Source organism: Coffea arabica, chromosome 11c (assembly GCF_036785885.1).
Source record: "Coffea arabica cultivar ET-39 chromosome 11c, Coffea Arabica ET-39 HiFi, whole genome shotgun sequence".
In the NCBI taxonomy this organism is placed as follows: domain Eukaryota; kingdom Viridiplantae; phylum Streptophyta; class Magnoliopsida; order Gentianales; family Rubiaceae; genus Coffea; species Coffea arabica.
In genome coordinates this window covers 38,179,450-38,202,763 of record NC_092330.1, presented here as the reverse complement: position 1 = coordinate 38,202,763, position 23,314 = coordinate 38,179,450, and the positions used below count along the sequence as shown (strand labels likewise).

The following is a 23,314-nucleotide window of genomic DNA, read 5'->3' as shown; positions in this document are numbered from 1 at the left end:
AGGTGTCGCTCCCATCCACCTATACACTATTTGATTCTGTCAAGAATTTTCTTTAATCCCCGAGGGAGAAGTCAGATGATGCTGACTCGTTGCTGATCATTTTCCCACAAATCGGAATGGTCTCATGGGGTCAATTACACATTTCACAACCACTAGCAACTTCTTGATGTGCTCAGCTTTCAAACAATTCACACCTTTAGAACCAAATTATTCTATAATCACACAAATGGGAAAGAACTTGAGGCAGGGAATCAATAATACTAGCATGATACTGGTACCATTTATGCTCTCCACAAAGTATTTCTTTTTTTTTTTTCTTCTTCTTTCTCTTTTGTAATTGAGGACCTTTTTTTTTTGTTGGGGGGGGGGGGGGGGAGGATTTCATGATAGCAGGTGGGGCAGGAGAAGAGGACAGCATGAAGAGGAAAGAATATACCACTAACACAATCTATTACTATTAATATCAAGAACGCAAACAAAGACATCCAGCATCAATAATCCTCCACTGCACAAGCCAGGATATATCCTACCTGAATAATTTAATTATTTTAGTTGTCAGTTGCTTTCATTCTAATAAATCTGTCTTCCTAGGTCTTCCACGACCTAGGTATTTGGTTGTTTTGCGCTGTTCCAAGTCGGATTTCTTGACGGAACTAGCACCTCGTTTGCGTTTAGGAGGCCTTCCACGACCTCTATATCTTGGTTTCTCCAATCGCTGCTCCAAATGAGGATCTATAGCCAGCTCTAACTTTTCTGTTGGCGGCTGTGCGAGATGCTCATTGTGCTGCTGGCTTTGATCATCATCAGGTGTCACGTCCTCTGGAACCAACGTATCAGATTTAGCTTTTGCACCACACCTAGATTTTGGAGGTCGCCCTCGACGTCGAAGTCCTATTTGCTGCTTGATTTTGCAATGATGCTTTGGCGACAACTTTTCCTGCTTTGCACCTTGAGATGGTTCACATTTGGCTCCTGCTGGAAACAGGTCTTGTTCATCCTGATCAACTGACATTGTCAACTCATTTGTGACTTTCGTACTAGGGCATTGAGATTCTGGTGTTTGCCTTTCCTGCTGATCAAGCTGTGATGAGAAACTGTCTTCAGTTATGACATTAGATAATTGAGGTTCAGGTTTAAGAGGCCGAGGCCGCAGAACTCTAGGTATTTCAGTTCCTTGCGCAACTTGATTCTTTCTCTTGTGCTTTGAAGGTTCTGCCTGGCATTTCGGTTCAGCAGGATAGTCACCTAAACATGGGAGCTTGCTCAATGTTTCTGAATCCGGCTGCTGCAAATTTTTTGATGAATCAATGGCAGCTTTTTGCAGCTGACTACATTGCTTTCGTTGCACCTCTGTAGTCAGAGTTGACTCCAATGATGTGTGATGTTTTCCATAAGCACTACAATGATCAGAAAGTTGCAACTTTGGAGGATTGTCATCCTGCAACTCTGGATAAGGTAAGATATCTGACATCGAAGAAGCTTTATCTCCAGATAGCCTTCTGCTATAGCACTTCATCTGTTTTCCATGCGCCTTATCCTGATGAGAAAGTTCTGATTTTGGAGGGCATTTATCCAGTAAATTTGGATGATGCAAGATATCTGATATCAAGGAAGCTTTTTCTCCAGCTAGCCTTTTGCTCCAACGCTTCTTCTGCCTTTCCATCCGCTCAGTTGGAATTGACTCTTCAACAACAGCTGAGTCAGGCCCTGATGCTTCCACATTACCCAAAATATCATGTTCATCATGTTGGTTGAGCTGCTCTTGGTGAATTGTTAATTCAGAAGAAACTGTGGTCCAAGGCTGAACAGGGGATACTTTCTCCAAAATCACATACTCGAAACCGGGTGGCCTCTCTGGAGATGAGAGTTCTGTATAATTAGCTTCAAGATGTTTCCCCCCTATCTCCAGCTGTGCATTCTGGCTACAAATTTCAGTTATTCCCAACATAGGTTCACTACTCTGTTGCTGGACAGTGATTAATTCGGAGCTCTCCTTTCCATCTGTAATCGGAAAGCTAGGAGTCACAGTGGGAGGAGCATCTGAGTTACAATCAATACCTTTTTCTTCAACAACACATAATTTCTCTGCATCTTTACTAAACTGAGCTTCTAGCTTCTGCTGTCCAATTCCCTGCATCATGCAATCTGTCCCTTCATGTAGTTGATTTGAAGTTCCTTGATCTTTTGGTTGGCAAAAGAGCAAGTCAATGTCATTGCCATTTGAATTCTGCTGTTCAACTCTTTCAACCATGAGTACTTGCTCTACTACTTCCTTTGATATTACTTGATCTTCTCGTTGGCTTAAAAGCAACTTGTCAACATCACCTCTGGGTTCCTGCTCTTTAATTCCTTCATCCACAGGCTTCTCTTCCTCATTCACTTCAATTGGAGTTCCCCGATCTTTTTGTTGGCCACAAAGATATTCAACACCATTAGCCTTCCCAGTTACTTTTTTACTCCGCTTGCTTCGCTTCTTCTCCCAATCCCACCCACGTTTTCTCTTCATCCACTTCCTCCTGCTTTTTCTTTTTACTTTCAGATCTGAATTTCCACTAACAAGCAAGTATCGCTTGTCTTGAGTTAGAACTATACAGCCACCTTCACAAAGCTGTACAAGATGATGTTTCAGCATTGTATGATGAGCCCATGGTAAATCATCATATTCCTTTCTAATAAACTTTGATATCGATTCCTCTGTAGAGCCTCCTCTTTCATTTAATTCTTGAAGCGCCCTCTCTATCATCTACACCAGAAAAACTTATTATCAGATAAAATTTAATTCAAAACCAAAATAGGCCAAAAAAGAAAAGAACGGACACTGGCCTCTGAATTAAGTCCAAAGGATTTCCACCAAGAAAAATCACACGTCTTGTTGCAGAAGTTCATAATCAAGAATTCGTTGCAGCATTTTACCATAAACTCTATAATATATCCCAACTCAAATCACAAATCAATGGCAAATCGTTACTGCATTTTGTTCATTTGTCAAGAGAAAGATATTAACCTTGTAACAACTATAAACAAACAAATAAAGAGAGAGAATTCTCCATTACTTCAATTTTCTTCACAGTCCAACATGCGTACCTCCGCAATCAGCAATCGCAGGCAGTATAAATTTCGAAGATTTAAACAAAATCAAAATTAAAATTAAACAAACAGCAACTAGCATTCCCAAATGCAATCAAAACCATCCCAACCACAAGATTAACAAGCCAATCCCAAGATTAACGCTTTGAACAATCCCATTAACCAGAAAGATCAACAAATTCCAAAAACTGCAACAAACAAACGTAAAAGAAGCAAATTTTCAGAAAGCCGTTAATGAAATAATCCTAATTACCAAGAACATCAATCATCCAACAACAAGATCAAATTTTTAAACAGACAAACCCATCAAAGAAAATCGTCATAAAAACGAAGAAAAAAAGGAATGTGATTATCATACCCACGCATAAGGCGGATGCTCAGGTGAGTGAAGAGGGGACAAGAATTGAGTTAAGCGTTCTTCGACACGGGCTTTGTGAGTTTCTGATAAAGGCGTGTTTGCTTGATTGTTCAAAAGTTTCATCACCGCTCCTTTCAGTTTCTCCATATTGGCTGCTTTTTTCGTCTGTGCAGTGTTTTCAGAAGGGTTTTGAGGTTTTTGGAAGTGAATTTGAGGGATTGGGGAGGCCATGCTTTTTGGGTGGTCTGTTACAAGACTTGCATGCGGAATCAATCCCTCCTTAGTACTGCAAATTACACTTGGTTTTTTACCCAATTATTGGGTATATATATTCCGATCGATTATACTTTGCTGAAAATAAATATGAGAAGTCTTCGCGCTGTTGTAGAACTCAGTACTTTGGTTCCCTTATTAACCAACGGTCTGTTTCGGATTATTTTCTCAATACTTACTTTGGTTCCTTTTTGAGAGAATATTAAACATTTCCACACTATAGCCATCGGACTTTTGAACGCAGATGTTGCATAAACAGTTTTACAACTACTATTGTCTTGAACTTTAATTCAAAAAAATGAGTTTACACTCTAATTTGTATCACTAAATTGTCAGTCACAACTAATGAATAAGTTTTAAAACCTTCTAGGGGTTTTTTTTTTTAAAAAAAATAGTTTCTGACGAAAAAGACGCGGGAAGAAGCGATTGGGAGAAGAAGCGAAATAAAGAAAAATTTCGTGTATACGAAAACACTAATAGTTTCTTTTAAGGAAGCGAAATTAAGAAAAATAGTTTCTGACTAAATTAAGAAACGCGCGAATTGAATGCGTGTATCTAGGAAGAATTCAAAGCATGGCACTAGTATTTTAATTTTTAATTCTTTCTTATACCGCTCATTCCCATCCACGAACAATAATTTCATATTTTGATAGCTTGAATTGTTGTTATCCTTAGCATTTCTTAATTTATTTTTGAAATAAAAAAATAATGCATACACTAGAACAATTAATTAGTTTTTTCTCTTATAGGGATCCAACGTGCCAATAATGGCACTAATTGTATGTAAATGTAACTCGTTATTTAGACAATTATTTAGAGTTCCTAGACCTCCCTATAAAACTTGTTGGAAAACCCTTTTCTTGAACTTCCATAATAGTCCTTTGCGGTTCAAACTTAATATTAAAATTTCTTAATTGCTGCAAAATCTTATAAGTTGAGTTAATTAATTCCAATATTTCCCGTTCTATCTCGGAGTACCCATCACATGAAAAAGAAAGGAGGGAAAAAAAAAAAGGAAATCTACCCAAGAAAATAAAGCTAGTAGTTTAATACTAAATGAATAGTCTATAAAGTAAATTGTATGAAATGTGGCTCATGTGTTGGATTAAGCATTTTGTGTAATTTGACGGTCAACTGTTGTAATATGTAGGTAAGATCCAAAGTTTAAGGGACTTAATAATTGAAGGAAGGATGTCAACTCGGTCTAGTGGCTCGTTTGCTGGTTGAAATTAGGGCCGGTCCATCCGGGCTTGATTGCAATGCATATATGGTTCAGTCCACATCTACGAACCATACATAACAAGTTGACATTATTGACATTTAAACAGGTTGTAGAAGGAAATTTGATTCAAAAAATATTGAGACAAACTTCCATATGCAATACACTCTTACCAAAACAAGAAAAAGGGAAAGATTTTTGAGATTTCTCTATGTCTCTTCTTCATTTTGTTTAGGATTTCGAGTTTTTGTTGCATAGTGTAAGGTGGTGGTTCTCATAAATGTGAAAGGGATTTTTCAACGGGGCGCACATAAATTTCACTTAATCTACTGTATATATATACATTAATAATTACTTCTTCCTTACATTTATACATTTTACCTAATTAATCTTATCATTCCAAAAATCTAACGTCTGAAGTACATCTTAACAAAAAAATGTCCAATGGGTATCTGTTAGACTAGCAGACCCAATGTGAAATTAGACATTACACAAGGATAATAAATTACAGTTCACATTAGTTCCAAGCGGTTCTAAACAGCAACGATGTTAGGTAATATCTCTAGTAACTTTTATGTCATAAACAGGACAAAAAGATATGTAAAGATCCAATACAACAAGTTTACATCTGATAAGTTAAACTAAAGAAGCCTCATGCATGCAATGCTACTCTAGGATATACTGTGCAAAATTAGATCGTCCGATCATCAGATTTTGGTCTTGCATGACTTGCTACATTAAGCTACAAACCAACATATACACCACAAAACCTGTAAGTTGCTGGATTCCCTTTGAAGGTCAAGGTGAATTTTCAATCAACTGTTGCTGTAAAACCAAAAAAAGTTTTACGTTAGTGTACCTGCATGAATTCTTCAATGCGGCATAAAAAATGAGTAAAAGAAATCTGTAATCACACAAAAAAAAGTAATAATAACGTGGATCTATGTGGTAGAAAATCAACATTAGATGGCTGAAAACTGTGCTAAACAAAATGCATATGTACTGCAGGAATTTGAGAACATTCACAGAGATGGAGGAAGGAAGAAGGCAAATGTAACAATAACTACCAGTAGGTCAAATTCACTGCTTGATAGAGAAATTATACGGACAAGAGAGAGTCTTTCTAGATTCAGCAGCCCGCAAAAAGATACACTTTTGAAGATCCATTTGAAGATGGTCAGGTGATAGCTCTGAAGACTGCCCAGAGCCAACTTAATTTTAAACTTTTTAAATGCTTTCTATTTTCTTTATCTCTCCTATGTATAAACAAGGGAGTGGGAGTCATTCTGAAAGTTTTGGACCATGGTTTTAGTCAACATACCAGAAACTAAAGCACGCCATTCATAAAAAATTTAAAAGCCACCGCCATAATCGCTGTGGCTTCTCCTGTCCCTGTTGAGGTTGCTCCAGAGATCCTGGTTGAATTGACACTTCTTCTGATTTCAGCTTTAAGGACGACTCTGAGCTAAACAACTCTGGCTTGTCAGTGATCTCAACATCTCCTGCTTGTACAGGACTCCCCACTTGCGGCTCCTTGTTTTTCATTGATGGCCCCTCCTTTTCTTCTTCAGACATTGGACCTGGAAGCTGAAGTAATTGTGATAGAGATGATATTTCAACTGATTTCAATTTCGAGGACAACTCTGAAGTAGGGAAGTCCGGCTGTGCACATGCATGTTTGCCATAGATTTTGGTATCTTCCTCTTTTCCAGGAATCTCATTCTGCCAGTCCATGTCCATATTTGAAACTTCCACCTCCTCTTCATAAACTTGACTGGATGTTTCTGTTGGCAAAGTAGTTGCTTTACTAGTAATTAACCTTTCAGCATCCTCATGTTCTCCCTCAAGATGGAATTTCTGTTGAATTTTTGGGTTCTGATTGTGCATTTCATGCATTTCAACTTCCTGTGCAGTACTAGATTCAATTTTCTTTTCTACCAGCTGATTCTGCTCTAGGTTCTGTTGCCTATGTGGCTTATTTTGCTCTTTGAAAGCTTCATTTTTGGCTTTTCCAGATAGATAACACTCCTGGTCAATGTTTTCATGTTCCTGTTGTTTGTCAGATCTTTCAGTGCCTCCAATTAATTGTGACTCTTGCTTGATCACCATATTATGCTGTTCTCCTGATACAATTTCTTCTGCAATAACACCAGGTTTTCCAATTTCAGTTTCTGTCACGGTTTCCTCTGCTAGACTGCATCCAAAACTTTCTTGTCCATGGCCATGTACTTGGTTTGTCCCTTCAATCCCCAAAGCCCCTTCTTTTACTTCATTTTGTTCCTTAATCACTTCAGTTTTCTCTTCTAACATCACTTCTTGAGTTTCATTAGCCTCCATTTCTTCAGCATTAGTTTGGCTTGCTTCTACCAACAAATCCTTCTTTGGCCTACCCCTACGCCTCCCAGGTATCGGTACACTCTTCTTATGAGCTTTTCTTCCTCTCACAGTTCTTTTACAAGGTTGAGCCCTTTTTCTTTGCTCCTCCGTTGACTCCCTCACAGTCTGAATGTCATGTTCTTCAAGTAAACTAGGTTCTCCAGTCACTACAAGCACTATATCTTCCATACAACTCTCTCTTGCAATCACCTGAATCACCAGATTCTCTTCTTTTGCAATATCCAATTGTGCAGTTGTTTCTCTAAGTCCATCCTTCAAGTAATCTTCTTGCCCCACCACTTCAACCTCTGCTTCTTGCTGCAGCATGCATACAAGATTTACTTCACTGTGATTTTGCAGTGGCTGATCCTCTTCTTCTTTTCCTTCAATATAATGAGCCTGGTCCTCCCTTTGTTTTTCAAGCTCCTCTGCTTGACTGTTGTCCCTGCTAACTGATTTTTCTTGTGAATGTTTTTTCCGCCATTCCTCCTTAGTTGCCACTTCAAATTGGTCAAAGTCGGTGTCTCTCAGTGCCCTGGTTTCTTGACTTTGACCACACTCTATCTTTCTTCTTTTCCTTCTAACTTGATCACAGCCCTCAAGCACCTCATTTTGTTCTTTCTTTCTGACATTTTGCTCTTCTAATTCTTTGACTTCCTCTTCTAACATCAGCTTGTCAGAATATACTTGATCTTCTACATTCTTCTTACGTGGTCTACCACGTCTCTCAACTCTCTTTCCTTTACGCTTAATCTGTACTCTCTTTCGTTGAGTAGTTCTCCTGCGCTGTCTTCCCCTTTTTCCCCCTCTTTTCTGCCTTCGAGCATATGGACGGTTACTCCTTGGGCTAGAAAAGCTGCTGCAGGAAGTGCTTGAGCACCAGCTGGGGCTACTAGGACTGGACTCAACACCATCATGAGAGGTTGGACTGTAAATATTACTGTGAGTGACTATATGACTAAGATTATAGAGACTGTCAGGACTATGTTCATCTCCAGTCATATAGAACCTGTTACCAGCTTTGACAACAGCTCCATCCTCGCAGAGGTTTTTCAAATGGTACTTGAATAAACTATCATGAGCCCTTGGCAAATCAGGATACTCTTTCCTAATAAACAGTGATATTGCCTCCTCAGTAGATCCACCTTCCTCGTTCAATTTTTCAATTGCATGTTCAATCATCTGTGCAAAGTGCATGAGACAATAGAACTAAGAACGTAGCTGAAATTTATTCCATGCAATTTAAGAATTTGGTTGGATGTACTATCTTGAAATTATAGTAATAAGATTCATTTGCAGATTTATGTGGCGCTCTCAATCAGTCAACAAATAATCAAAATTTCTACCAAATTCAAATTTAACTTACACTTCCCAATTACCAACCTTATTTGAGGACCACATGTTTAGCACAGAAGTTAACTCATCATAGTTGTAGCACTTCTTCCTAAACACAGTCACATGTTTACACATTCACTTCGCATATATAAAACGAAGGATCTCAATTCACATTAGGCTACATGAAATACCCACTAGAGTGTGCTTTTGGAAAAAAAAAAAAAGGGGTTGTGAACTGAGCTAGAATTTCAACATCATGTTGAAACTTTAAGAATTTTGTGTTCAGGAAGAGGTACATAGAAGCCAGTACTACAATCGAAATACATGGACGGAATCTGTCCAAATCCATTTTGGAACAATGAGCACTTGATGATGACCAAAATACAATTTAAGCAAGAAGCACCCAATAAGGTGTGATCTCACAGAAAAACCCTCTTACCCCAACATGGTCATCCAAGAGTAGTGGTGGCAAAATGTGCAGGATCTACTTGGGTTTGAAATGGGACCGAGTAATATGGGTTTAGGCGCAACCTTATTCATATGTGTTTTGGGACTAATTTGGACAGGATTACTTTGGGATGGGTTTAGATATATAACCCGCCCAATACCCAAATCTATTTCCTGTATTCTTTTTTCCTTTATTTTTTTTATAACTTTCATATTTTTTATTTATTAAATTTCTTTTGGTCTTATTGGGAATTTATATTTTCCTAAATTCTTTGTTTCCTCAAATTTTCTTTTATTTATTTTCTATGTGTGTGTGTATATATATATATATATATATATTTTTTTTTAATCTTTGATTTCCAATGTTGCTAAATTTTAGTTGAGGAAAAAAATAAGTCCTACAAAACTTAAAAAGACATTTATTTATGAATATAGAGAAATGCCATTGTATGACTTGTATTTATGCTATTGCAACCTGTACAGCGAGTGAAATTAGTTGTAGCCCAACAATAAGCTACAAGGATGAAAGTTTAGTAGCATTAAAACTCTTCACATATGCAGCAGAGGCACATCAACCTGAATGCTTTAGCCTAAACAACTAAAAAATAACACAGCTCCCTATATTTTATTTTATTTAACGGCCAACAATTTTTCAGAATCATTTAATCTAGATAACTAGATGGTTTAAATTAAAACTCAATTTATAATTACTATTTTAATCTTTCCCTTGCAATATAGAAGAGAAAGGAGAATAGGATTTGAAAACAAAAGAATTTCTAACCACATGACCCTGCTTTATTCCCCATATCTTCAGCAACAACAACAAAGTTTATTCGTTAGGGAGGGAGGAGCTTTTGGATTAATTAAATTTTTGATGAGATGTTTGGGCCCCAATGGGTACCCAAATATTTCTCAACAATTTCCATCAATTGATGGGTATAAATGGGATTAGTTCCATCACAAGTCCAACCTCAAAATTAGAATACCCATCCCGTCCAAAGTCCCTTTGGGTATGGATAACCCATTGGGACTTGGTACATATTGCCATCTCTATCCAAGAGGCAGATTTCTTCGGAGAGCAAAAGTGTGAAGTGGAGCTAATGTGTATGTGCTAAGCTTAAGAGTGAAGTGGAGCTAATGTGTATGTGCTAAGCTTTGAGAAGTGAGCTAAAGCTATTTACACCTCTCCCTAAAGCATCTAACCGAATGCCCTGCTGTAAAAGAAACTTTTCTTGAACGCATCATCCCAATATAGTTACTGAAAATTAATAAAATGCTGCTAGTTGTTTTGAGGATAACCTACAAATTTGGACACTGACAAGATTGGATTTTCACAATTATTTCAAACAATGAATTTATTAAATCTGACCGTCCTCTCGCTTAAACACACAGAAAAAGCAACCAGCCTTTGGGATTATTTTTCAAAAGTGTAAAAATTTCTTAAATTCCTCCCTTTAGGCATGGAGTTCAGCTCGAGTAGTGCACTGCTGATGCTCGACTCGACTCGACTCGACTTGATTGCATAATCGACTTGACAAAGTAATATTCAGAAGTCGACTTCACCAAATAAAACTTAAAAAAAAAAAGGTGAAGTGGATTTTTATAAAGCCAATCTTTGAGAAAATAGACTTTGCATTCGGTTAAAATTTGACTTTACAAAATAAAGCTAAACATAAAAAGAGAAGTCGAATTCTAGGAAATCGACCATCTTAACAGCCACATTTATTATTACATATTTTTTGGGTAAGTCACATTTATTATTTATGCTTAAAAAGCTGATCTTTTTCAAGGATAAAGCTCCAACTACTGCAGCATTACTCAATTTGATCATCAATCAGCATTTCTAGTACAAATGCTTGTAAATCCAACAACCCTTTTGAGAATAAACCAATCACAAGCTTGCATGTTTATACGCAGGGCAGATTACAGAAATAAAAGTGCCAAAAAAAATTGTAGTACGGAAAATTATAAAAAAAATGGTAAAAGAAAAAGAAAAGGAGAAAAGGAAAAGGGAATAATGCAGACTTACAGCAGCATAAGGAGGATGATCAGGAGTGTGAAAATCAGGGAAGAAGTCATGAAGGCGCTGTTCAATCATGGACCTTTGCAGGGGGGATAAAGACTTGGTTGGAGAAGAGGATAGAGCATATCTCAACAAAAAAGCTTTGAAGTTTCCCATTTTAGTACCAGTTGCATGGCTGTGTTTTTGGCCATTCTCGAAAGGGAAACTATTTTCATGGCTGAATTCCTGGGTCTTGGGTAGTGGGTTTTCAGTTTCAGGTGGGATATCAGGAGAAAATGGTAGCTCTTGATCGTCCATTTTTGGGGTAACGAGGAGGGGAGGATGAGGTCTTTATTGTGTTGACTGACGAGTGAAAAACAGAAAAGGGCGAGAGTTTGTGGGACTTTTGTGTTGGATTTAGGAGTAGGCAGGTATAATCGAATCTGAGTCTAGTCGAATTCGAATAATGTATTACTCGAATTTGATTTGAGCTAAAAAAAAATTTGAATTCGAATTTGAGTTAAACAGATCGTGTTCTTGAAAGTTAAATTCGAGCTTGATAATATTTTACATTGTTCGAGTTCGAATTTAATCCCCTACTTATCGAGCCCGGTCAAACCTAATTGAGTTTAAAAAATATAAAATTATATTTTATATAATTTTAATAAAGGGATGAAAATTATGAAATAGACATTTCATACTAATAAATAAAGAAAATTAATATATGTGTGTGTGCATACGTACGTGTGTGTGTGTGAAGGTTGATTCATTAAACTCGATGAACTTTCGAATTTCATATATTAAATTTAAATTCAACTTATAAAGTAGTTTGAACCGCTCGAACTCAGTTCATAGTTTCTATTCGAGTTTTGATCGATCAAGTTGGTGAGTTACTCGATTAAGTTCGACTCGTTTGCACCCTTATTTATGACAGTGACCGGAGTATAAGAAACTAATACCATGTAAAGAGACTTTGGATTTTTCGGGAGGGCCAGGAGGACTAGTTTTATATTATATCATTTGATCAAATAAGGATTACATTTGAAACAGATGCCTGAAAAATAGTTAATGAATATATGATAGGAGATTATTTTTAAAAAAAGAATAATTATTGTAGTATTTTTTTATAATGTGATATATTTAAGATAAAAAAAAGATAGTTAGAAAGATTTGAAAAAAAAGAGTAACTAAAAATGTGTATTTGCAATGCCAACAATTTTTTTTTGGGAATAAAATTGGCTATCCAAACAAACCTGACCCTATAACTCTATTAATTATGCAGTACAATATATCTTGGAATTTTTTCCCTTTTTCGGACGCAAGTTTAATAATTGGAGGGCTTGTATGGGATCTTGGAATAATGTTGGTTAAGATTTTAGGCGACAATACAGCACTAATATTATTGTAATAAAGGCAACTGGAATAAGAATTAACAACAAAATCACAATGGAGAACGAGACATTAGTTTAGCTCTCCACATCGAAACCTCAAAGAAGCATAAAATCGCATCATTTCTTTATACCTTATGGTGAGTAGCTTTCACTGGCAAAGTATCATGTAAGTTTGAATGTACTTGTAGTAATTACACATGTGACTAAAAATTAGCAATAAAAGAGTTGAATGATGAGCTTTCATGCACGAAAGTTTACACTTTTTTAGCACAGTTACAGGATACGGAAGTGCTAAAATGTAAACTGAAAAAGAAGAGAGAATAACTGAATGAGAAACCAAGGATTGCACCAGAATGGATGCTCCCAAAATTTCAGCTGAAAATTTTCAATTCGACAGATGCAAATTCACAACTGCTGCTCCGCTAAGCTCATACATGCAACATATAAATTCCCAACCATCAAAATTACTCGGTATTCATGGATTACAACAGCTGTATCACATGAAAAGTAATAAACAGGCTATGGGACAATAGGCTTGCTATCCCAGATCTCCCTAGCTTCAAGTAGATCTGGACAATATCGCTTTGCCAGTACTTCAACTTGATCAGCAAATGAATTGCTTCGACAGTCGCCAATGTGAAGAACCATTTGCCTCCAACGTTTTCGACACACATCTCCAGACCTGTGCTCAAGAAGATTGTCCCAATCCACATCTTCAGTGCAGCTGGCATCCAACTGAAAAAGTGCATCAATTAGGCGATAATCATCAGCATCAGCCCATAAACCTTCAGCCACCATAGATGATGTTAACTGGTTGTACCATTTTAGACAGCAGTTAGCTTCAGGTCGCGTGGACAATTTATCACTAATTGCAGCCCAAGGAATATTATCTCGTAACATGCCATGCTTGGATTTCTTCTCTTCACAATACTTCATTCTCAGATCTGTGTTCACTAAATCAAATAGAATCTGGTACTCCTCCTGAGACCAACGTCCTTTTCTCAAATTTTCATGTCTTATTCTGCGCCAAGTGTCCTTTACATGAAACCTATGTTTGCCAAGTTCGTCAGCCAATTCCTTCCATTGGTTCCCGCGCATCTTGTGGGACTCACGGAGCATTTCAATCTCTTCTTCAGTCCATTTACGCTTTTTATCCCTTCGAAACAGAACCTGAGCACGACAATAGATGGCACTATGAGGCCGATGTGGTAAGCAAGTTGTTATTTCCTTCCAGCAATTCTTAACTTCAGGGTGTGACCTGCAGTTCAAGACCATGTTCAAACCTTCTTCACCTAAACAATGTGCCTCTATATAGTCAAAGACAGCCTGTTTCACGATCTCATCTTCTTCGTTCGAGAAACGTTTACCCCGAACTAAGTTATCATCAGATGGAGGAAAAACCTCCGTAGTGCCTGAAAACCTTACTTTTTTCTTGCTTTTCTCAGCTTTAGGATCTTTGGAACCATTTTGCACTGATTTGGCCTTTCCCCTCTTCCTTTTACCTCCATTTTGCAAATCTTTGTCAGATTTCTCATTCAAGGTTGAATTAGCATTGCCATTCATGGACTCTTCAACCAGAATACCAAGCCCACTACCAGCTGAAACATCATTTTCTTTCTTTTTCTCTCTCTTCTTCTTCTTCTTCTTCTTCTTTTTTTGCTCCTCAACATTTTCCGTTTCACAGTCTTCATCAATTGCTTCAAGTTTAGCTTCTTCTCCACTTTGATCCTTGTTCTCCTGAGCTTCAGTTTCGTTCGAACTAGTGTTTCCCTGCTGCAAAGCACCAGAATGAACACTAATTAATTTCTTCTTTTTCTTCTTCTTTTCAACCTTCACCACACCATCCCCCTCTCTAGCCCCTCGTATTGCTTCAGAACATGTCCCATTCATGCTCAACTGACTTCCATGCTTAGCATCCTCAAGTTCTTCCTGTTTCAACTGCTCGTCAGAGCCAATCATCTTATCCTTCTCTCTCTTTCTTTTCTTCTTTTCGATCTTCTCCAGTACATCCACACCATCGTTCCTTTCCCTACTATGCTCAAAATCTTTCTTCTTATCATTTCCTCTCACCCTCCTACCATTACCTTCATTACTGCTTTCACTAACTTCACATTTTTCCTCCTCTTTTTTCTTCTTCTCAATATTTCCACCTTCGCCACATTCTTTATCATCACTTTTACAACTCTCAATTACCTTATCTTTACCTCCACCATTACCCTCTTGAATTTTGTTATCACTAACCTCATTTTTCTTCCCTTTCTTAGACTTTTTCATGTCTTTTTCAGCACTTTTACCCGAATCTTTGCCTCCACCATCACCCTTGCAAATATGGATATCAGCAACCTCATTCTTCTTCCCTTTCTTAGACTTCTTCTTGTCTTTCTTCCTAACCTCCACAGTCCCCTCTTCTTCCGCACCCATTCGTATTCAAAATACCTATTCCTATCCTTCACAACTCTCTCACAAGTCACAACAATTAATTCCTGTAAACAAGAAATTTCAAACAAATCTATCAATTTAGGGAGAGTAAATCATCAATTTTTCATAAGTAACATTTTCGTCAAAATAAATTAAGTTTGTAGAAATTACAGTTCCCATTAAGTAAATCTTATTCCGCTGTAGTCCAAAATTCTATTCTGGTGAAACTCAAGAATCTAATCTCCTGAAACCCTAACTTACAGTACGCAATTAAACCCAGAAAAAGGGGGGGGGGGAGAAAGCACAGAATAGAGCTAACAAGAGATGAATTTCAGGGTTCGATCGAGGTTGGACCGGTCTAAGAACCGGATGACATCATCATGATGTCATAAATACATTATATATATATATTTATAACCTGAAATACCACAAAAAGTACATACACGTTGGTGTTTTCCTTCTTCCTACACATTTCCTACATATCATACGCACAAAGTAAAACCAACTTCGAAAACTCAAAACACATACAATCCAACCAATAACTTCACAAATTAAGAATAACAACCTCCAATCCATCCACACTATCAAACTAAACTAAATAGAAATCTAATACATCTTAAAATCTTAAGACAATGAAAGTACACCTATTTATGTACATTCATCAACTCCCTCAAGTTGAAATACTGTAATAACTCGTTTCAATCTAAAACCTTGACGCGGCAACATCATCTGAAAGAAAAAATGCAAAACAAATTGAAGTATACTAAGTTTTGCTTAGTTGAAAACATATCACAGTATTTATTTAGGCATTGAAATATTAAGTTTCTATACATTGAGTTATTCAAAAATTTTCTAGGCCCAATATATACATTTTAGTTCTTTTTCTTATGATCCATTTGTCACAAATTATTGCAGAATATAATCTCCAGCATGTTCTTACTTCTTACACGCGAAGCTTAATCTAAAACACGAATGCCAAATATGAAAAAACACTAATACAAAACTTGATTCCCAAATAGCAGCATCAATTATTACTATTCTGCTTCTTATATTAATGCACATTTTTAACTACTACCGGTAATATCTTTCAAAGAGTAGGCCTATGTTGCTGTGAAATCATTCCACACATCGAAGTGTTCAGTCAAACATCAATTTGCCGTCCCTTTCACAGCCAATCTCCCAAGAGCAAAGAGCATGCCAATTAACATATTTATACTTGCGAGAAACAAACTTACCTTAGATAGATGAAGCCGCCGGCGTCTGTACCGTCATGTCTCTGAGGAGACAGGAGGCGAATTCGGTGAGGAGGAAGGGAAGTGGGGTGGTGGCCAAGGGCTGAGGGCGACGGCTGGGGGCGAAGGGAAAGATCAGTAATAGGTCTGGTCGGTCAAACATAAGTTAGGCAAGTCAAGCGTCCAAAAATTTTTTTTTTTTTTTAAAAAACCCGGTTTTGAAACTCTTAGATGCTTTTACAAGTATTTTAATCCGTGGATTAACGCGATTTCGATTTTATACATGATTAGCTGTGAATTTAATTCAAAAAAATAATATTCGTACGTATTCATGAATATTTATTTTAGCAAATTAATATAAAAGGCGTTGAGATACCATATTAATCTTTGAATCAATTATTAAATTTTTATATGATTAAAAACCCAAAACTATATGTCTGTATTCAATTAAATACAAAAGATATAAAAACATTTTTTTTCTTCATGAACCGATATTTAGTTTCCAGAAACTTTAATGAAGTTACAATTAAAACAAAACTAAATAAGGTTAATACACGTAGCTAGAATAATTAAGTGAATTTATAAATAAAAATAAAGTTTGCTAGAAGAGAGAGGAAAATCATAACTAAATATAATTTAAATTTATTAAAAAGGATTAAGTTTTAAAAGAGAGAGAAATTATGAGGGGAATTGATTAGATGGAGCTGGATATGAATACGGATAAAATTCAAGTATCCACGTGATCCATCAATTTTATTCAAATGATGGAACTTACACCCGCGCGCATACTTCGTTATTCATTAGTTCATTTATGAAACTATTCAATTGATGTACTTGAAGCACTAAATTCATGAATAAATGTTTAATAAAATTCATATACCTTTAGCTTGTATTACCTATATATATATATATATATAGAGGTATTCTAACCTCTCTCTTGTAACAACTTTTTATCAGTTGAATATAATAAGAAAATAGTTCTTTACTCTCTCTACTTTTTTTCTCTAATATTCTAATCCCAATTTTAGTAGTTTATTTTATTCGTTTTACAACATTTTCAGCCAAAAGGGTATATTTTTACGGTAAACAATCTGATTGGGCATTCCACTATGTCGACAAAATCCTAGACTACTTGCACCATTTTAATGCAATTACTTTTCATCCTGTGTGTTTTCTCTTGACGCGGTAAACTGTTGACTAAACTAGAAGATTTCATCAACTCTCTTATTACTTTTGGCCCCTCGCAGCCTTCTATTTGCATTAAGCTAACTTTCTTCTTTGCGACTGCAACCTCTCTGTGAACCACATTCTGATACATCTTCAATTTCATTGACTTCAGGAAGAAATTCAGGTTGGTAGCTAACTGGTGCCAACAGATACTACTAGTTAAACGAGCTCTGGCCTTAATTTTGAGAAAATATATTTCGTCAAATGAATTTTTTTGTTCTTCACTTTTAAAATGATAATTTTATATCCTTTATAAAATTAAATCGGTAAAATTTGATTGCAACATAAATTTTTGACCATTTTTTACTCTGAATCCATCATGTGACCTACATATGGTTATTTTTTGGGAGGCTAAAAGGTTAAATCCTATTTATAATTAAACAAATAATTCGATTCATATTCATTTTTATCCCTAAAATGGTAGAATCTGACCTTACCTATATTCATCTTTTCCCTAAAAAAGTGATATTTGACCTTTTTTGTGCATAAAAAGTTATTGTATGTGGTCACGTGGCGATTGCACGCTAAAAAGTGGTCAAAAATTTATGTTGGGATCAAATCCTACTAACATAAATTTGTAATAGATGAAAAATTAATATATTAAAAGTGAATGACGAAAAATTCATTTGATGAAATGTAAGTGACGGTGAATGACTTTTCCCTTAATTTTTATAAAAGTTAATTTGGAAAAATGAATAAGTTCAAGAAGGGCAATACACATAAACCTGGAAAAATGTGTGTTGACCAGACTGTAAACATCCAAAATTTAAACATTCATGGTGCCTCTTGCTCATTAACCAGAGTTAAAAGTTGGAGATTTTATCAAAGAATCTTGCATTATATTCCAGAATTGTGGAGAAGATCATTACCCGTTTTATAGCATCAATGCATCAGCGTACCCTTCCAGCACAAATCATGCAAGCCCGTTAAAACCTTAAAAGAAACATATGCCATAAAAACGTGATAGCTAGCTAAGGTTTCAGATTGCCATATTCATTTACAGAGAGCTCTTTAGAATCTAAATACTGCAAACTCAGGCAGAGAAAGAAAGAAAAAACTGCATATCTGCACTTTTTTTCACCACTTTGTCGATTGGCATTTGGCAGCCTTTCCATTATCATTAAGGTAGGGGCCGAATGTTCTCATAACTTCCTCATAGGTAGGCCTCTTGTAGTCCACTGCCTGTTATCAGTCACATTATAACCTGCCCTGGTAAGCTACTATGAAGACAAAAGGCACTGAGAACCTTAGCGGGAAAGGCATAGAGAACAGTACCTGTTCGATGACTTCTTCAGGTCTAGCCCATTTCCAATCTGCAAATTCTGGCTCAACTTCACCGTTTGCTAAATTGATCTCGCTTTCATCTTTTGTCAATCTCATGAGAAACCTGTTGAGAACAAAAAGTTAAATTATGGTGCAATTGATTCGTAAGTAGGAACTCTAAGGGGGAGAAACTAGGGAGAAAGAACAAGTAACATGATGGCTGAGGAGCAATTGATGAAGGGTAGAGAAGCCAGTTAAAGGAAGATTAGAACTATAGAAAGAGTGGAGGAGACAGCAGAAGGGGAAGAACCAGAAGTCAAGAAACAAGGATTAGTTGAAAGCACCAGAAAACAATAACGATGGAATTAACCTTTGACAACACCATGGACTAGATACAAAGGTACATCTTCTACACATGTATGAATTGCATGTTTCATTCATCTATAAACTCCAATAGGCTTCAAAAACACCAAATAGGGATACTGAAAATGTACAGACACTACTCACCACTTTTGTGCCTGACCATGCCATTCTCCTCCTCCCCAAAGGCGATTCACTTTTGCCTTAACAGCAGGAGGAAAATCATAGGTCAACCATTGAGGAACCTGATAAAGGACAACAACATTTAGCAAACTACTAAGTTTCCCATTTTCTCCTGAAACACTAGAACATACACTGACGTATTAGATTATTTCCCCTAAAGCAATTTCTTATGGAAAATGTGCAAATCATAACCGGAATCACCATTTGAAATCAATCTGCTACATAATTTTGTCAGCAGTTACGTAATTATAGTATTTTCACCAACTTATTTGTCACGATTGTGCACACCAGATGAATCACGTTTAAAAGGTTTCCAATGTTTCAGAAAGTCAAAACGTTCTTAGATGTTAAGACCTATTTTCTAAAGCATTCTCCAGAATATACGTACATCAACCTAAAAAACAAAAGAATATATGTACATAAGTGCTAGAATACCTAAAATTTAAGGATACTTAGGACGTACATAAAGCATACCCGTTTGCATTATAAGCAAGAGGCTTGAAGCATATAGTTGAGATTCAGTTTAGACAAACCTCATCAATTATTTCAGCAGAGACAATTCCAGTTTCTTCTCGCAATTCTCTAGTCGCTGCAGACCTAGGATCCTCCCCATCTTCAATTCCCCCCTAATAGTAATAAATCAAGCATGATTCAGATAAGGATGCTGAAGCAGTTGCATCACCTCATGCAATGGATTAAATCCCAATGAAACACAATGATCATGTAGGGAATGTATCCATTAAAAAAAAATATTAGTGGAAATCTTTCTCTTGCCATATATTGTTGAGCATATAATACACAAACAAATTCAAGGGAATGATAAAAAGAGATGTAGGATAAAGCTGATAATGAACTCTTCCTTCAGTCATTAAAAAGAATCAAACAGCAACCTGGTCATAACTTCATTGTAACTATAGCATTAAGCAAGAAAAGTAGATTGCATTACCTGCGGCATTTGCCAAGCTCCTGGAACATTTAATCTGGAAGCTACAAATACCTGCAAACCAGTAGTATCAGATCCGTGATTCAAAATCTGTACACTCAGATCTATCATACTAGGATGAGGAATACTCTAATACTGGTGAAAAGGAGTCTTGTGAAAGAAGTGTTTATGCATAAACTTTTTGAGTGGAGGACCATTGAATAAGGAGTGTTTATACATAAACTTCTGCACTTCGTTTTATCCCTAATCCATATCAACCTAAGGAAAAATGGAACATCTTTTTCCTTTTCTTTTCTATGGATTCAAATTCACTAATAAGAATCCAATAGGCTAGAAAGCTGCTACCACATCACGAATAAACTCCCAAAAAAATGGATGGTCCGTAAACACTGCACAAATTATTTGTAGATGCGCAACTTTTCCCTGTAGAATTCCTGTTACGTTCCATGTAGATATGGTAAGAATGATATCCAAAACAAGGGTGGCTTCTACACTCTATAAGGAACTTTATTTTTAGCACTAGACAACCTAGCCGTACATAGTATATCTTCGCTCAGGAGGAGAATATGACAGAACTCAATGAGTAGAGATGCCTACATACTTTACATGTCAATTTTGAAAGACACCTAGATTTCAGACTAGAAAAACCTCAGCAATTACAAGAACCTACTTTCCATCTGCCTACAGGAAATCATTTTTTGCTTGTTTTCCACCTCAGCTACGTTCAATCACAAGAATTAACAAAGCTCTGAGCATGAAAGTTGTTCTGAATGCCAAATCCATGGCATCTTGATCTTTCTACAGATCTATCCACTACAGTTCAGAGAAACATATATGAGCAAAGCAGCTAACAAGACCGGAAAAATAATTCACAAAAAGGAATAAACTTTTAAGAACATACTAACTGTTATCCAGGAATCAAGAATTTTTCCTTCACTAATTTCCTTGCCAAAACTCTCATGAACAGTACCAGGTCAAAAAATTTTCGTAAACTAGGTACTACTACCATATAACACCCCAATCCATCATCAATATTCTTATCTTAATTAGCTTAAAACAAACTCTTTGCCGGGTCAAATTCACAACAAAACATCGTCATCATCTACTGATCAAACAAAGCAAGAAACTGGTGACCCTTTACACTTCCCTTTCCATTGCCAGCAAAAATCAATGGAAACAGAAAAAAGAGAGCAAGTCAACCAGAAACATGAAAAACCCCATTAAGGAAAAACAAAATCGTAATCACTTAAACAGAAAAACACCCATCTGGATTTTTCAACAATCAGAGTTAGAAAAATTTACCAGTAATAAAGAAAAAGAAACAGTACCAAATTATCATCATTGATGAGACAAACTCCAACGTTGGGGCGATAGCCAGAGGGCAGGCCCTCCATTTCTATTCTATTTTCCTCTCTATCCTGAGTTCAGCTGAGGAAAAAAGGTCAGACAGAACTGAAACAAAAGAAAGGTTAAGACTTTGAAAGAGTTGAGAACAAGCAGGAAAGGAAGAGAGAGAGAGAAGAAGCATACAAGGACAAGTCTAGTGTTTGATGACGGGATCACTATCATTATACCACTAACTGAAAGTCAACCCTGTGGGGTTAAGTTCCCACATCGCTTGGGGGGGTTTGGGGGGTTTAGTAGTTAAGTGCTGCGGAGCACTTCAAAAGTTGCCGGCTTTTGAAGTGTCTTCGCAGAGTCCATTTATCGAAACACTCATACAAAAAACTGTGAGTTATGAAAGGGAAAAACCTGTCTCGGGGAGTCTGGGGGGTCTTTATCTCTTAGCAGCAGGGCACCCTGTGGGGTTAAGTTCCCACATCGCTTGGGGGGGTTTGGGGGGTTTAGTAGTTAAGTGCTGCGGAGCACTTCAAAAGTTGCCGGCTTTTGAAGTGTCTTCGCAGAGTCCATTTATCGAAACACTCATACAAAAAACTGTGAGTTATGAAAGGGAAAGTCAACCCATTATTTGATTAAATTAATGTTTGCAGTACTATATTTTGTGTGTATGTGATGATGATGATGATGATGTTGGAGCGTAGTGGCAGTGGTGGGGGATCGAGTTTTTATCATGTGGAGGGATGACTTCTGAGTGGGTTGGGAGGAGTTGAAATTCAGCAGTGCATGTGATCCCAATTTCCATTTTTTGTTTAGCTCTCAATTGGGGCCTGAATTCAACATCAGCTTTAGTTTAGTAAAAGCTTGTTGAATTCAATGGAGTGATTTCTGGAGAGACTTAAGACCAGTATGATTTACGAGCCTCCTTTTTTACCCCTATTCTTGTAAGGGTTTGACCAAGGGATGTCCATTCCTTGTTAAGAGAAGTCTGAATTTGAGATTTGAGAGAAGTAAAATGTATAATTAATGTGGAAGAGTGTGTAAATGCACTTAGATACTAATTATCAATGTACACACTCACATAGTAAATTTAGTATAATTTAGATGATAGGTACATATGCATAATTTTTTTAAAAAATTATCTTGATATTGACTTTTCATTTTTCACATTCACAGTTAACTATACAGAGGTGGTGTTCTTATGTATGGTTGGACTTTGGGGGGCTAGATTTTGAATAAAAACTATTAAATGAAAACAGAAAAGGTAGATGATCAGCAGCCAAGTAAGCTTACAAAGGCTCCTGAGGGTTAGCTCGAGCGGTCAGCTCCCCCTCTTTAAGGTATGATAGATTTATCTGGGTAATCAGGGTTCGAGCCCCCTTGCTACCGTGCTCGGAGTGGAGTGGAACCTCCTCTTCCAGGCCGGAGTGGGATTAGTCGGGTCAAAGGCCCGAACACCCACTCCGTCAGCAAAAAAAATCGGATTTTAAAATGTTCTGACACATTTGATAACCAAAAAATAAAACAATTAAATTAATTAAATGATACTGAATTTTCTAAACAAAATTTGCTCTAAAAAATGTGTGATGAACTATTCACTTATCACTTAATGTGAAAATGTGTCAAATTTAATACTTAACAATTCAATAATTTAACAAATTCGGATTTTTGATTTCAGTTTTAGACTTCAGTTTTATCTAAAATTTGTGAATGCAAAGTCTTTTTCATTAAATGACGTAGAATGCTATGCTTGCAATTTGTAGATTAAGTGGAAATGAACTAGTAATTTCAGTTCCTGTATCCGCTAATAGCTCATGGACGGTGGCCACATATGACATGCCACATAAGGCATTAGCCACTTA

At 36.6% G+C, this 23,314-nt stretch overlaps 4 protein-coding genes across 4 annotated transcripts; all 4 read right to left on the bottom strand.

The window, feature by feature from the left end:
• Nucleotides 1-433: 433 nt before the first annotated feature.
• LOC113717131 (uncharacterized) lies at nucleotides 434-3,885 on the bottom strand. The gene is made up of 2 exons (XM_027241793.2): nucleotides 3,446-3,885; nucleotides 434-2,743 (listed from the first exon to the last, which is right to left on the bottom strand). The coding sequence occupies exons 1-2, from the start codon at nucleotides 3,674-3,676 to the stop codon at nucleotides 566-568; spliced, it is 2,409 nt and encodes an 802-aa protein (XP_027097594.1). The 5' UTR covers nucleotides 3,677-3,885; the 3' UTR covers nucleotides 434-565.
• Nucleotides 3,886-5,486: 1,601 nt separating this feature from the next.
• On the bottom strand, nucleotides 5,487-11,451 carry LOC113720414 (uncharacterized). Its single transcript, XM_027245290.2, has 3 exons — nucleotides 11,125-11,451; nucleotides 6,259-8,495; nucleotides 5,487-5,762 (listed from the first exon to the last, which is right to left on the bottom strand). Exons 1-2 carry the CDS (start codon nucleotides 11,413-11,415, stop codon nucleotides 6,279-6,281), a joined length of 2,508 nt encoding a protein of 835 aa, XP_027101091.2. The 5' UTR covers nucleotides 11,416-11,451; the 3' UTR covers nucleotides 5,487-5,762; nucleotides 6,259-6,278.
• A 1,362-nt stretch (nucleotides 11,452-12,813) lies between these two features.
• LOC113716959 (uncharacterized) lies at nucleotides 12,814-16,323 on the bottom strand. The gene is made up of 2 exons (XM_027241527.2): nucleotides 16,142-16,323; nucleotides 12,814-14,971 (listed from the first exon to the last, which is right to left on the bottom strand). The coding sequence occupies exon 2, from the start codon at nucleotides 14,907-14,909 to the stop codon at nucleotides 13,008-13,010; it is 1,902 nt and encodes a 633-aa protein (XP_027097328.1). The 5' UTR covers nucleotides 14,910-14,971; nucleotides 16,142-16,323; the 3' UTR covers nucleotides 12,814-13,007.
• A 1,968-nt stretch (nucleotides 16,324-18,291) lies between these two features.
• Nucleotides 18,292-21,651, bottom strand: LOC113720417 (nudix hydrolase 25-like). Its single transcript, XM_027245292.2, has 6 exons — nucleotides 21,443-21,651; nucleotides 20,118-20,168; nucleotides 19,705-19,797; nucleotides 19,136-19,233; nucleotides 18,641-18,752; nucleotides 18,292-18,547 (listed from the first exon to the last, which is right to left on the bottom strand). The coding sequence occupies exons 1-6, from the start codon at nucleotides 21,506-21,508 to the stop codon at nucleotides 18,443-18,445; spliced, it is 525 nt and encodes a 174-aa protein (XP_027101093.1). The 5' UTR covers nucleotides 21,509-21,651; the 3' UTR covers nucleotides 18,292-18,442.
• Between the last annotated feature and the right edge of the window lie 1,663 nt (nucleotides 21,652-23,314).